Source organism: Cyrtonyx montezumae, unplaced genomic scaffold (assembly GCF_038088225.1).
Source record: "Cyrtonyx montezumae isolate F1298 unplaced genomic scaffold, pur_monq_1.0 scaffold_9, whole genome shotgun sequence".
NCBI classification, from domain to species: Eukaryota; Metazoa; Chordata; class Aves; order Galliformes; family Odontophoridae; genus Cyrtonyx; species Cyrtonyx montezumae.
In genome coordinates this window covers 11,813,425-11,826,152 of record NW_027072100.1, presented here as the reverse complement: position 1 = coordinate 11,826,152, position 12,728 = coordinate 11,813,425, and the positions used below count along the sequence as shown (strand labels likewise).

At 54.9% G+C, this 12,728-nt stretch overlaps 1 protein-coding gene across 2 annotated transcripts in view; it reads right to left on the bottom strand.

The window, feature by feature from the left end:
* Nucleotides 1-11,597, bottom strand: part of PMEPA1 (prostate transmembrane protein, androgen induced 1) — a 30,256-nt gene extending 18,659 nt beyond the window's left edge. For both annotated transcript variants that reach the window (XM_065754058.1, XM_065754059.1), the window contains exon 1: nt 11,240-11,597. In XM_065754058.1, the coding sequence (XP_065610130.1) occupies nt 11,240-11,342 (103 nt within the window). In that variant the 5' untranslated portion in view covers nt 11,343-11,597. The remainder of the gene's footprint in view (nt 1-11,239) is intronic.
* Nucleotides 11,598-12,728: the final 1,131 nt, after the last annotated feature.

Below are 12,728 nucleotides of genomic sequence, written 5' to 3'. Positions count from 1 at the left end.
CATTTTGGATACCACGCTTGAGCAAAGACACCTTACTTACGAAGCATTCGCATAAACTGAGATCTAAACTGAGAGAGACCCACAGATATTATGATGTTTCCTTGAAACTGCAAAGGCAGTTTTGCATTACTGGTTCAGCACGGCTTCTGAGGCCCCATTCTGTCCGCCCTGGAGGTCTCAAGGTCCCACTTCATCAGCCCCTTATACACTCAACCTCCACAATTAGATCTCAGTAACTCCTGAAACTCACTTCCCCAGTGTACCTGGGAAGGGGTGACTAAATGTCTGGTGCATGGGGACCCCTGAAAGTGAACAGGAAGTCCCCGCCTTGAGGACTGGCTCTTGGAAAGTGCCCTGCAGCCAACTGTGGACAGCAGCACCCACATCTGCAGCACCACGGTCATCCCCAGCACATCCACCAGTGCCAAATCGCCCATCGTGGTGCCAGGGAGGAACCCGTGCTGTGCTGACCCCACCGCCAACACCCAGAGACAAGCCCAGGTACAACACAGGGCCGACACCCCGAGCGAGACGGACAGGCCCTGGGGTGAAGTGTCACAGCCAACTCCTGCACAAAGCTCCACCCTGCAGAGGCATTTTTAAGTCTGGCACAATGCAGGAAAATGCTGAGCAGAAAAAACAACCCCGTGCTTCCCTCGGCTGTAAGCTGGCAGCGCAGCGGTGCTCGCGGACGTGGTGTGACCACAGATACCAGTCCCTCTGGACTACCAAGAAAAGCTGAACAGGCAACACGGCATCCCACAGGGGATCCAAGGACACCTGCATACACAGCATCCTTCATGAAGCCCACAGGGACTGTCTGTCACTGATAAGGGTTAATCAGTACTAATTAGTACCTGCCACAGTCTGATTCCAAGGAGTCCATGCGGCCGCCTTCAGCCCCACATCACAGCCAAGGCTGCCGGAGCCGCAGGTCACCGGCACACCCACCGTGGCTTCCAGCCCCACGCAGCCCTCCTCCACCAGGCTGGGAGAAGTCACTTTCCACACACCCAAGCCTGCTGAGATCAGCAACTTTTTCACCCCGATGAAGGGTCGGAGAGCGGCTGTAAATTACCGCAGCAGCTAACTAGCTCAGGCTCCGCAGGCTTCGTCAGCTCACTGATTTTAAGTCACGCTGATTTAGAGGAACGACTCCAGATGTATGGCAGATCGATCCTCCAGGCGCAGGAGGCACCGAGGAGCTGCAGAGCTGCACTGACACGGGGACTGCAGGCAGCCCTGCTGTGCGGGTGCAGAGAGACCAGCGTGACTCTGGGCAGTGCCTGGCCAAGACACGCTCAGCAGAGGGACCGATGGTGGACGATTTGCCTTGGAATAAAAACATCAGCCTCACTTCTCACAGCCGATGCACTGAAAGGCACTAAACGTTAAACAGAGGCAAAAAGCGTACACCAGCAACATCTGGAACTGATCCTTCCCTGCCTCTGCAAGAAAAAAATAAATCACACCCTATTCTTTGTGAGAAAGAAAACTGATTATGTGGAATTATAATGCTGCGAGGAGAGAAAAGCAGAGATTTTCTTTGAAACTCTTTTTAGTCAATTAAAAAGGGATCATTTCAAAGAAGAAACAAATCGTATCTCAGACTCTCCCACCCTGTCTCAGTGCCAGCTCTCCTCCCAAGTGTTGGCTGAGACAAACCGAGTTTTCATTCCTGCGAGACCTTTCACAAGCTGGAAGGATAACCTGCTCTCACCCTAACTGGTTGGAGACACACCAAACAGAAAAGCCAATTCCTTCAATTCGTGGCAGGAAGATGCAGAGAAGCCCTGTTTCCCGTGGAGAAACACCACCTGGGGACCAGCTGTCCCAGAGAGGAAGGGTCAGTTGTTAGCCAGGACTGCCAATGCTCTGTATCTCCCAATAGAAGAACGGAAAGGCTTTAAATATAGAAACAGGAAAGCTTGTCTGGATTACTGTAAGGATGTAGGGTCAAAACATGACAGCCTTCACTTCCTCAGGCCCCTGGTTTCAGTGTGGCCGGGTGACATCCTGCCCTGAGCCCAGGGCCCATAGAGCATCCTCTGAGCCCACGAAGTGCCTACAGCCCTTGAATTACCGACTTAACCGCATCGATCGGGCTGGAAAACAAAGCGGTGGCTCGTGGCACACGTGCTGCCCGGGTGGCACAGCTGCAGGAGCTGCATGTTTCTCACCTGCTGGCAGTTACAGCCCCAATAAATCCGCCCTGTGACCCCGCAGCACAATGGCAGGCAGCTCAGTGCTGCAGGGTGAGCTGGCGGGCACACACAGGCAAGGTGCAGCCCCTCCAACAGCACAGAGCCGAAGGAACTGATGGCTGTGCAAATGGGACCAAGGCTGCTCACTGCACCAGTCCCATCCCTTGGGCTCCTCAGCCCTCTGTGTCCCCATCTCCTCAGCAACGAGTGGACTGGTTGCAGGATTTCATCGGGACACGGACCTCAGAAGCCGTAAAATCACTGTGCAAAATTACACCTATTTTTGTAACAGCCAATTAAAGCTCGTAGTAAGGTCCCCTTGCATAGCCCTGCATTACATAAAGCGATTCTTCCACTCGAAATGGAGATTTTTAAAGGTCGTTCCGCTTAATTTAATAAACCCTTAATGTGGGTCTGCAAATCTGTGGAAGGATAACCAAGGAGGGCACACGGCTGCAGAGAGCAGGAACTGGGGGGATGAAAAGCATCTCCCGAGCCACAAACCTGCTGAGCCTGGAGTGCACTTATGGTCTGGAGAGCAGCAAAACCCCATGGTCGTGACAAAAGAGAAATTCCTGAACATCTGCACGGGGCTGTGAACCCACTTGAGAGCAGCCGAGGCACTGTGCTGCACAGCAGGATGCAGCCTGAGCCCACCCCACCACACTTCCCTCGCCTGGGAAGGCCTCTTTCTGCACGTAAATAAACGCTTCCATCTTTACATGTACACGCCCATATATATACATCAAATATATAAACACAAATACATGTGCAGGTATGAACACACACATATGAACGCATTTAAAGCTGCGCTAATAAAAGCGTATAGTGAATTATTAAATGGAGGCTGCCCATTATGTTCATGGTTGCTTACAGTTCAGGCTTGGACGGCAAGTCAAGGGATGATAGTAAGTATTTATCAAGAAAAGACACAGAAAAATGAGGATTAAGAGCCATCAGCAGACTGAGCAGCGTGTACCCCTCAGGATGCCCTGCACATGGGCCACGCTGCAGCCCCGGCCTTGCACCAGCCCTTCCACATGGCAGCCTCCACTGCTGAAGAAAAGAGCCTGAAAGTGAGATTTCTCTGCGTTACATATAAAACTCAGAATTCAGTATCATTTTACTCTAAATCGTGTGAAGCCAGGTGTCCATGAACCACGTTCTTTAAGTGCTCCAAAGTGAGCACCGAACAGTACTTCCAGAGCTCAGTACTGAGGAGCCTAACCTACGCATGAGAACGAGCCATTGAAGCCAGAAGACCTCACTCCTGAAGGGGTGGGAAGAAGGCAGGCACACAGACAGGGCAGGAGCTGCTCCTCCAGGACGGCACTGAGACATCCCACTGCAGGAATGCCCAGGACACCTGGGGACACTGACGGCACCAAACCCAGCCCAGCACCTGGTCATCACCAGCTCTAACCCTAACAATCCCAGCACCGCCCAGGGACACTACAGGGAGGCTCTCCCAGCCCTGTCCGCACAGAGCAGAGCCTGGGACTTGTCCTCAGCATGCCCAGAGGTGGACAGAAATGGGAGCAGCTTTGGGACGGGGCCTGGAAGCACTCATCCCAACGCTCAGACGTCTTTCAGGAACTCACCCCAACACCACTCCCTCCCCACCTGCCCTGAAGGTAAATCCAGCACGCGGCTTGTGCAACGTGTTGACTTAAACAAAGCAAGGGCAGAAGAAGAAAGCTGTGCAGACAGCACGAGAGGTTTCCAGCAGTCTGGGTCACTTCCTTCTGAAGCACCACACGCGTCGGGCCAGGCTGGCTCCCTCAGTGGGAGTGCAGCAGGAGAGTCATGGCCTTCAAGGCTTCGGCCAAAGGACAACAAAGACACATTGCCAAATGTGCACTCCTGGCCGGGCTGCTTTCTGCAGCTATAAACCCCAACTGCCTCCTGCTCACACCTGAGCATGTTCCACGGCACCCGGCCTGCCACCAGCAAGCCCAGCACGAGCAAAGTGCTCAACCCACCAAAACCCAAACAGCGTGATCCTGAAGCGAACACAGCCAGAACTGCTTCAGGTATCAGTAACCAAGGGAAAAACTGAGCCTCACAAAGAGTGAAATGGGCAGAAGTCTTTTTGTCTCCCCGCCCCACAGGTTTTAGAGCACTTCTTCACACGCAGTTGGCAGGAAAACCAACTCACCTGAGCACCACCATCTCTGCTAAGATGCTGCATGGCCATTTCGTGCAAATAAGAAATGCTATCACTCATTAACAGCAAGTTAATTACATATTAAGCCAAATTCTGCATGTAAAAGATACAATGACTGACGTCTGCCATAGCAAGGCCAGGACTTGCCTACTACAAACACACAAAGTGCGTGTTCACATCTGCATCTCAAGGAAGGTTACAGAGAATACCAAAGCAGTTATGAAGGGGAGTTCCTTAGGAGACAAGCTAGATAATTCATTTCTTGTATCAGACTTATGTCAGCATTTAAACAAAACCCACTGTAGTGATCTTCAGCAATGCGCAGATGTGGTTTTTGAGTAATGGTTAGTGTTACTTAACTGGTTATACTCACTAATGTAATTGACACCTATTCCATCATCCTTAATACACCCACTTCTTTCTCCGATACCATAAATAGATTAGAAAAGTTTCTGCAGATGGCCATGACCCCATTTGTTTGTGCACTTAGCCATGTATGAATCACTCTTGGCTTGTAGCAGCACTCTGGAATTACTGAAAGATAACTAGTCGGCACAGACACCAATAAATGAATCATGCTTTCCACAAGACCAAACCTTTGGGCTTTTACAGACTCCAATTACAAAGCAAGAAGAAAAGAACAAAGAAATTACTCAGTCTATTTGCACAAAGTCATGCAGAGTTGATTCATAGTTTTACAGAATTATTACTGACAATCCCTTGTAGGGGGTTCCAGTAACAAACCAGCTACTTAACATACTGGGCAGAATGAAGGGAGGGAAAAAAAAATCCCCAACTGATGTCCTGCATGTAATTCTTGAAAAGTCGTATTGATTCCTGTGCGAGGGCCTCTTTTCACTGCCACTAAGTTCTGAGCCTGGGGGTTAAGCAGCTCTCCCTCTCCAAAGCTAAGCTGCGTTTTGTCAGGTTGCTTGGCCAAGTTGGCAAATGTGGGAAATCCTGTTGCACCTGCTGAGGTGCCCACGCCTTGTGCCAGCAAAGCACTGCATGCACAGCTCCTCATCCCCGTGTGCATGAGCAGGAGCTCAGGAATGGATCACAAAGCTGACACGTGCAAAAACACTGGCATTTCTAAATGCACGTTCTTGGGTATATACTGCAAGTCAGCCAGTCAGAGGTACTTTATTGAAGATATGTGCGAGACTGAATACACTGAACACAAATGTGTGAACCACTTGGAAGGACTGTGGACGTCCACCAACACTGACAACTTGTGAGGCGAGTTTCAGAAGATGTGCAAGATCTCTTTATGTAACGCACCGCCTGCGACAACACCAACACGCAACGCCGACAGAACGCTGCACGGAGCATCAGCCCAGCCTGGCACCAGCTGGAATCTGAAGTCAGCTTCCTTGCTGGAAGCAGGTGACACTCTGTCGATTATAACCTCAGCAGTGTTATCCTCCTTGACACACTCCACGAGCTGTGTTAAGTTATAAGGATCCATATGTGGTGGGGGACACGGTGCCTGCCTGATCACACAGTGATCTGAGTGCCACACCTGCATGGCCACACTGCCCTGCATCCAGGGCATCTGCACCCTGCCCCAGAAAGGGATGCAGAATGACCAAGATGACACCCACCGTAGGGTTGCTGACATTTGTCTCAGCCCTGGTGGGCTGACTGCTTGCAGGTGAGTGGTACAGCCTTTCTGCAAGCCAGCTGAGCTGGGTCTGCAGGCTGCTGCCAGCATCGTGCCCCTTGCAGTCACAGCTCAGGAGAGGCCAAAGTCAGCACCTCAACAGTGACTACAAAGCTCTGCATCCACTGGGGAACACTTGTCCATTTGTCCTCCATCTGTACGGCCACTGATTCCTCAACAGAAGGAAACCCTACCCAAACTGGCTGCAAGAAGGAAAGATGACACACAAGATTCAAACAAAAACCTTAATAAATGTTCTCAATTCTACCCCCGTTACTCCATCCCTACCCCAGAAATTAAGTTCATAAGTTCATAAGTTCATAAGGTTGGAAAGGACCTATAAGATCATCTAGTCCAACCATCCTCCTATCACTATCTCTACCCAACTACTAAATTAAGTCCTTTAGCACCTCATCTAAACGCTTCTTGAACAGCGCTAGGGATGGTGCCTCAACCACCTCCCTAGGCAGGCCATTCCAGTGCCTGACCACTCTTTCAGAAAAGAAATGCTTCCTGAGGTCTAATCTAAATCTTCCCTGGCGCAACTTGTGGCCATTCCCAACACAACAAGCCCTCTCACATTAGGACAAACAGTTTATCTGAGAATGTACTGTAAATGAAAGGGGAAAAAGTAAGTTCCCACCAGCACCACTAGAGCAGCAGGCTGTCTTCAGAAAGCTTCTGGCTCGCAACCTGATGCAACAGAAGGTTGCAAGGCTGTGTTTGCCACATGGGAACATCACCCTTCAGATGTCAAAAAAGGCAAGTCAGGAACCTGCAGTGCTGGGTGGGTGCTTTGCTCAATGCTGCACACCATACTGCAGCAGAAATGCTAATGCAAGTTTAGTTTTCACACTGGAGATATTTCAGAAGATTCCCAAAGCTTTGATAATATTTAACATCTCTACTAATTTCCTTTCTGGCACAATCATAAATGTACCATAGTAGCCAACAGATCTGGGATGAAGCACAAGTTCTAGCTGGCTGCAAAGCAGACAGGAATCATGTGTGCTCGTACTGTTTTCTCCCACAACATACCTCTGCAAAACTGACTTAAAATGAGAAAAGAAATTGTGAAACTGTCATTACAAAGAAGCATTTAAAATGCAGATCAAAGTGCTGCCTTGGAAGCTGTACTCCTCGCCAAATCATCAAAGCTCTCTTTACTCTCAATAGTTCCCCAAATCCTCTGATTTGGACAATGAAATGCAGCTGAAATTTATCTGCCTTAAAAAAAATGCCCCAAAAGTCCCAATTCCTTTCTCTGGATACCAACCACGTCTCTCCCAAGTCCATTTTATGTGACTTTCTTGTATTACTCAACCTACTAACTTTCACAAACGGGTTCACACACAGAGATGCTGCCCCAATGCCGGAGCCCATCTCCAGTGCATCCTCCCCAGATAATCACAGAGTGATCCCATAGCAGTTCAGCCACGCAGATGGGACAAGCACAGCATCCCCAGTGACGTTAATGGCTCCTTTGCTTTACGGCTGCCTGGGAGTGTGCTGATGGCACCAACAAGGTTTCTGCCCAACTGCAGCCCCGTGCATCCCTCCTGCGGGCCGACACACACCGCCAGCACGTGCCCCAGGTCAGCACCAAGGGCTGCAGCAGTTGAGCAGCACAGATCTCCCTGCAGGGAGTGAGCGAGGTGAGATCCAGTTTGTCAACAAAAAGCCATTGCGCATAAACGACCTTTTTTAGCTCATAAGGGTTACCAAATTCTTCCAGATGCTGTTACCTGAAACAAGACCAGCAGGGACGACAGCACAGTGAGTTACTCAGGAAAGCAGCTGGGCTGTAATTATGCCTATTAGTGACACCACGTATTTTGGTACTTCCCTTGGACAGTTCTCCTCGTGTCTACCCCTTTATAATTGAGGTTTACAAATTCATTCTCAGGCTGGATTTAACATGCCACCGATTCTCAGTGCTGGAAAGCTAAAAATGTTAGTACATTGGGTGAGCAACAGCAAATAGAAACGAATAAAAGAGACAGCATCTCTCTGTAGGCACTCCTCTCCATCTGCAAGCAAGCAGCTCATTCATACCACGAGCATCTCGAGGGGTGCCAGACCCCCTGGAACTCCTGGCTCTAAGAGATACAGCATGGGTGCTGTGCGTCACACGCTTCAGTGCCAGTGCTGTCGCAGTCAGCATCTGCAAAGGGCACCAGGTGAAATGAGGGCAGGGCTGGGGCAATGCACTGCCCCCATGCCCTGCTCTGCACCTCCTGCTGGGGCAGCCCCAGCCATGCACGTGTCCCTGCACTGTGCGTGGTCCCGGGCACCTCTGCTGTGTGTGTGTGCAGCGGGGTCCTGCTGCAATGCGATCCAGGTGTTCACCCAGAAGAAAAAGGATAAAGCCGGATCTTTTTCCTCCCATTTCCTCCACTACGTCTTTTCATTCTCCCATTCAGCACTGATTATAAAACAGCAGGATTACATCACTGCTCAAGGGCACCACACCAAGTCTGGCTTTATGACCCCAGTGCTGCAGGACTGGAGCACGGCCAGCCCCCAGGCAGTGCCCGCCCATGCCCTGCTCCTCCCGGGCACTCCCGGGGATGCCGACCTGCACACGGAGCAGCGCTGCCTGCAGGGACACATGGCAGTCTCCTGGATTTGGCTGCAGCCAAAACGAGAACCAAACTGGAGAACACAGGCACTGGTGGCAGCTCTGCCTTCCCACTGCCTACTGCAGGAAACCTCGCAGATGAGGGAGGAAAAAAAAAGCATTATACACCCCACCCTGAGCGAGGCTGTAGCTGCTGCTGACACGGTGTCAGGACAGAGACGCCGCTGCCAAAACGCAGACTGAGTGGTAAGGAGACGTGATCCTTGGTGGAGCCATCAGCACTCCGTTTGTTACTATGCCCAGGAATGTGAAAACCTCGAAGCTCTCGGCCAGGACAGAGCTCCCGCCGGCTCTGCCCAGCCCAGTGCAGCACCAGCACAAACCCAGCAGACCCATGCCCAGGGCTGCCCTGTCCCTGCACCAGACACCTCCTGGGCACCCCATCTCCTTCAGCAGCTGAACCCCTTTGGGAACATCCCCCAGGGTCTGACGCAGCCCTGGCACAGGTGAGGTCCCCATGCAGAGTGCAATGGCAGGATGCTGCAACAACCCCCCCGGTGGCAGTGACGAGCTCCTGGGCACACAGCTCTGTCTGTCACTCACCACACCTTTACGCACTCTTCTGACACCAAGCTCAGCCCTGACCTCTGTCACCCTGCAGAGGCGACTTATTACTGCTGCTGCACTCAGTGCTGCCCAGTGCTGCCAGGTGGGCTCAGCCTCCCCCCCCAAACCCCTCACTGAGGAGCTGTGCAGAGTGCAGCTGCTGCCCACTGCTTGGGGAGAACTGGCAATTGGGGGCTCAGATACGGGGTTAACCTATTGAGAGCTAAATTAGGTTACAGTTCTGCCACTATCTCAAAGCACTCCTGCCTTCTGGCTGGGAACTGAGATGGCATCTGGTGGGAGCTGCCCAGAGGTCCCCTCAGAGCCACATTAGAAGAATAAATATAAACAAGCGATTGGAGGAGGAAAAAGCGGTAACATGACTTTTTGAGGGGTGGGGGGGAGTGAGCTCAGCTCTTCCCTCCCCTCCAGAGCCGGACTATCAGCTAATAACCCCCACAGGGCCACCAGAGCACACCGGTGCCACCGTGGTGAGCAGCAGCACTGAGATAAATGACACTGGTGACAAAGAGGAAGGCCGGGGAGGAGGGACAGGTGAGCTGCCCCACAGCCTGGCCCCACACCCCCAGCCCAGCTGCTCTGAGGGCTGAGCACAGCGCGGGCAGCACTGTGGGGACAGCCCTCGGGACTGTGTGCACTGCATCCCACCGAGCCAGTGTCAGAAAATGCAGAAACAAAACCCAAGATGCTATCTCTAAAAAGTATGAAATTCAAAGCCGCTGTGGTTGCAGCAAAACCTCACGGCAACAGACTGGGAGAGAGAGAGGAGCTCTGAACTCCAGCAGTCACTGCCCTTGTGAGCTCCCAGTGCTGCCAGCAGCCCAGCCCGGCTCGGGCACTGAGCGCAGCCCCGGAGTGCTGCTGCTGCTGGCACCCAAGGAACGGTCCTCATTACTTATCCACCGCTATTGGTATGCACATCCCGCCCGGCCGCTGGAGTCAGGGGAGAAGAATGGTCTATTCAGTACCGGCAGTGTTAATAAAATCAAGCAAATCCAGCTTAGTTTTGTCTGAACACGAACGAGATTAAATCAAGATTAAACGCACGCGGTACAAAGGGAATGGTTTATGCTAAAATTCAGAGTGAATCCATTTTAGCACCCGGTCTACAACCGCCCCCAGCTCTCCCGCAGGACGCGGACACCTGAACCAAACAGCGGCGGAACCGGAGACGGCGGAGGTGCACAGCGGCGGCCACAGCCCACGGGGCTCCACGGCGGACCCACTGCGGGTAACGGCACGAGCGGCGTGCCCGGAGCCATCGCCCCACAGCCACCACTGAGAGCCCCCGCGCCCCACTGGGAGCACACGCACAGCCCAGGCTCTTCCCGAGGTTTTGGGCCATTTGGCATCAGCCTCGGCGGGTTTGAGCTCCGCAGCGCCGTGCTGACAGCACACCTGGCCCCAAGGTGTTTCCCCGTCCGGAAAACCCCGTCGGTTTTCAGTCCCGGAGCGGCCGCTGCGTCTCTGTCCTCGGCAGTACCATCCTGCGCTCCATCTCCAAAAGGCGAAGAGCAACGGGACAGCCGGCGGTGCCGGGTCAGCCGCTGTCCTTCCCTACCCCGCACGGGCTCAAAAACATTCATTACAAAAAGCGAACAGCCCCCCCACCCCCCAAAAAAAACCAACAAAAAACGACGGGAAACAAAAAACCCCCAAACCAACCACGCCGACATCGAGACACGGGGGCGGAGGGGCTCCAATCCGCGGCTCCCCACGCCGACACCGAGGGAGGGCCCCGCGGGACCGGGGCAGCCCCAGGAGAGGGGGTCGGGGCTGCGCGGAATGGGGCGCACCCGCAGTCCCCGGCCCCGCGGTGCCACCGCCGCGCGTGGGGAGCGGCACCGGCACCGCAGCTGCGCCGAGAGGGGGGGGAGTGGGAACAGGGGGTGGGGAGCAGCGCGGCCGCAGCCCCGGGAACTTCCGCGGGTCCGACCCCACCGCCCGCTGCCGTGCGCACGCAGCGCTGCCCCGCAGGGCCGCAGGACGGTACTTACTGATCTCCATGCTCTGGAACAAAGACCTTTTGCAGTTGCATGTGCAGGACACATTGGGCTGAATAGCGACGGCCGTGCTGTTCAGACCCATTAAGTTATACATTTAAAAATAAAAATTAAAAAAAAAAAAAAGGGGGAAAAAAAAAGAAAAAAAAAAAAAAAAAAAGAAGGCGACGGCGACACAAAGCACTTCAGGGCCGCCGAGCGCTCCCCGGGCAGCAGCACATAAAGCCGGGGCTCCTCCTCGGCGCGGGGGGGCGGGGGGAGGGAAATGCAGCTGCGATTAAAAATTGGAAATCACAACCGCGGCGCAGCGCCCCCCGCAGCGGCTCTGCCCGGCTCCGCGCGGCTCTGCCCGGCTCCGCGCCCCCTCCGGCCCGGCCGGTGCTGTGCTGGGCCCGGCCGCGGCAGCCCCTCACTTTTGTGGGGCGCGGCGGAGCGGCGCGGCGCGGCGGGAGCGCGGCCCGCCCGCTCCCCGCTCCCCGCTCCCCGCTCCCCGCTCCGCTCCCGCCCCCCGCGCTCATTCACGGCCACGGGGACGCGGCCGCGCGCCGCCGCCAGCCGCGGGCGGGCCCCGTGACGTCAGCGCCAGACGGGGACTGCCCCGTGTCCTCGCGCCGCCGCCGCCGCCGCGGGGGGGGGGGGGGGAGGTGTTGGGGGAGGGGGGGGGAAGCGCGGCCCGCGGTGCGGAGCGGGGCCGGGGGGGGCGGTGGAGGTGGGGCCATTCTCTCCTGCGGGTCTCTGCAAATAGTTGATTCTCATTGAATTCTTTTTGCTTCCGAGCGACCGCTTTAAAATGGAGGACCCTCCCCCACACACCCCTTTCCCCCCCTCCCCCCCCTCGTCCGCTTTTAAAAAGGCGAAAGGAGAATACTCCTTCCCCCCCCCCCGGGGGCTCGGGGTCAGCCCCGGCGGTCTTATCCCGCACAGGGCCCCGCTGCAGGGCCACACTGCGGCGCTGCGGAGGGGACAGCACGCCTCTGGGACCCCCCCCCCCCGCAACCCCGAGACCCGCAGTCCGACGTGCGCGCACCGCAGAGGTCACGCTGAGATGCTCCACCCGGCATCCCCTCCCCGAAATAGGATCGATTTGGCCGTAGTGGTTTACAACCCCCCGGTAACGACTGCGGAGCTGCGTGCGGACACAGCCGGGGCTGCCGGGCCGAGCACGCCCCGCCGTGCCACCCAGCACTCGCCGTCGTGGGGAGCACGGTACACCGTGCCCGGTGCGAGCTGCACGGCCCCGGCTCAGCTCCCAGCGCGTGCGGGCCCACTGCTGCCCCACTGCTGCCCCACTGCTGCCACCGCTCCGCCGGAGACGCGGCTTTGGGTGTTCAAAGCCTTTGGGCAGCTGAATGTTACAGACCTAATGGGCCTCACCTGGTGACCCCAAAAGGTGGCTGTGAGCTCAGCCCCTGCCCACAGCCGTGCTCAGGGCATGGTGGCAGTGCAGTGCCAGCACCCTGCCCGGGGACACAGGCCGTGCAGC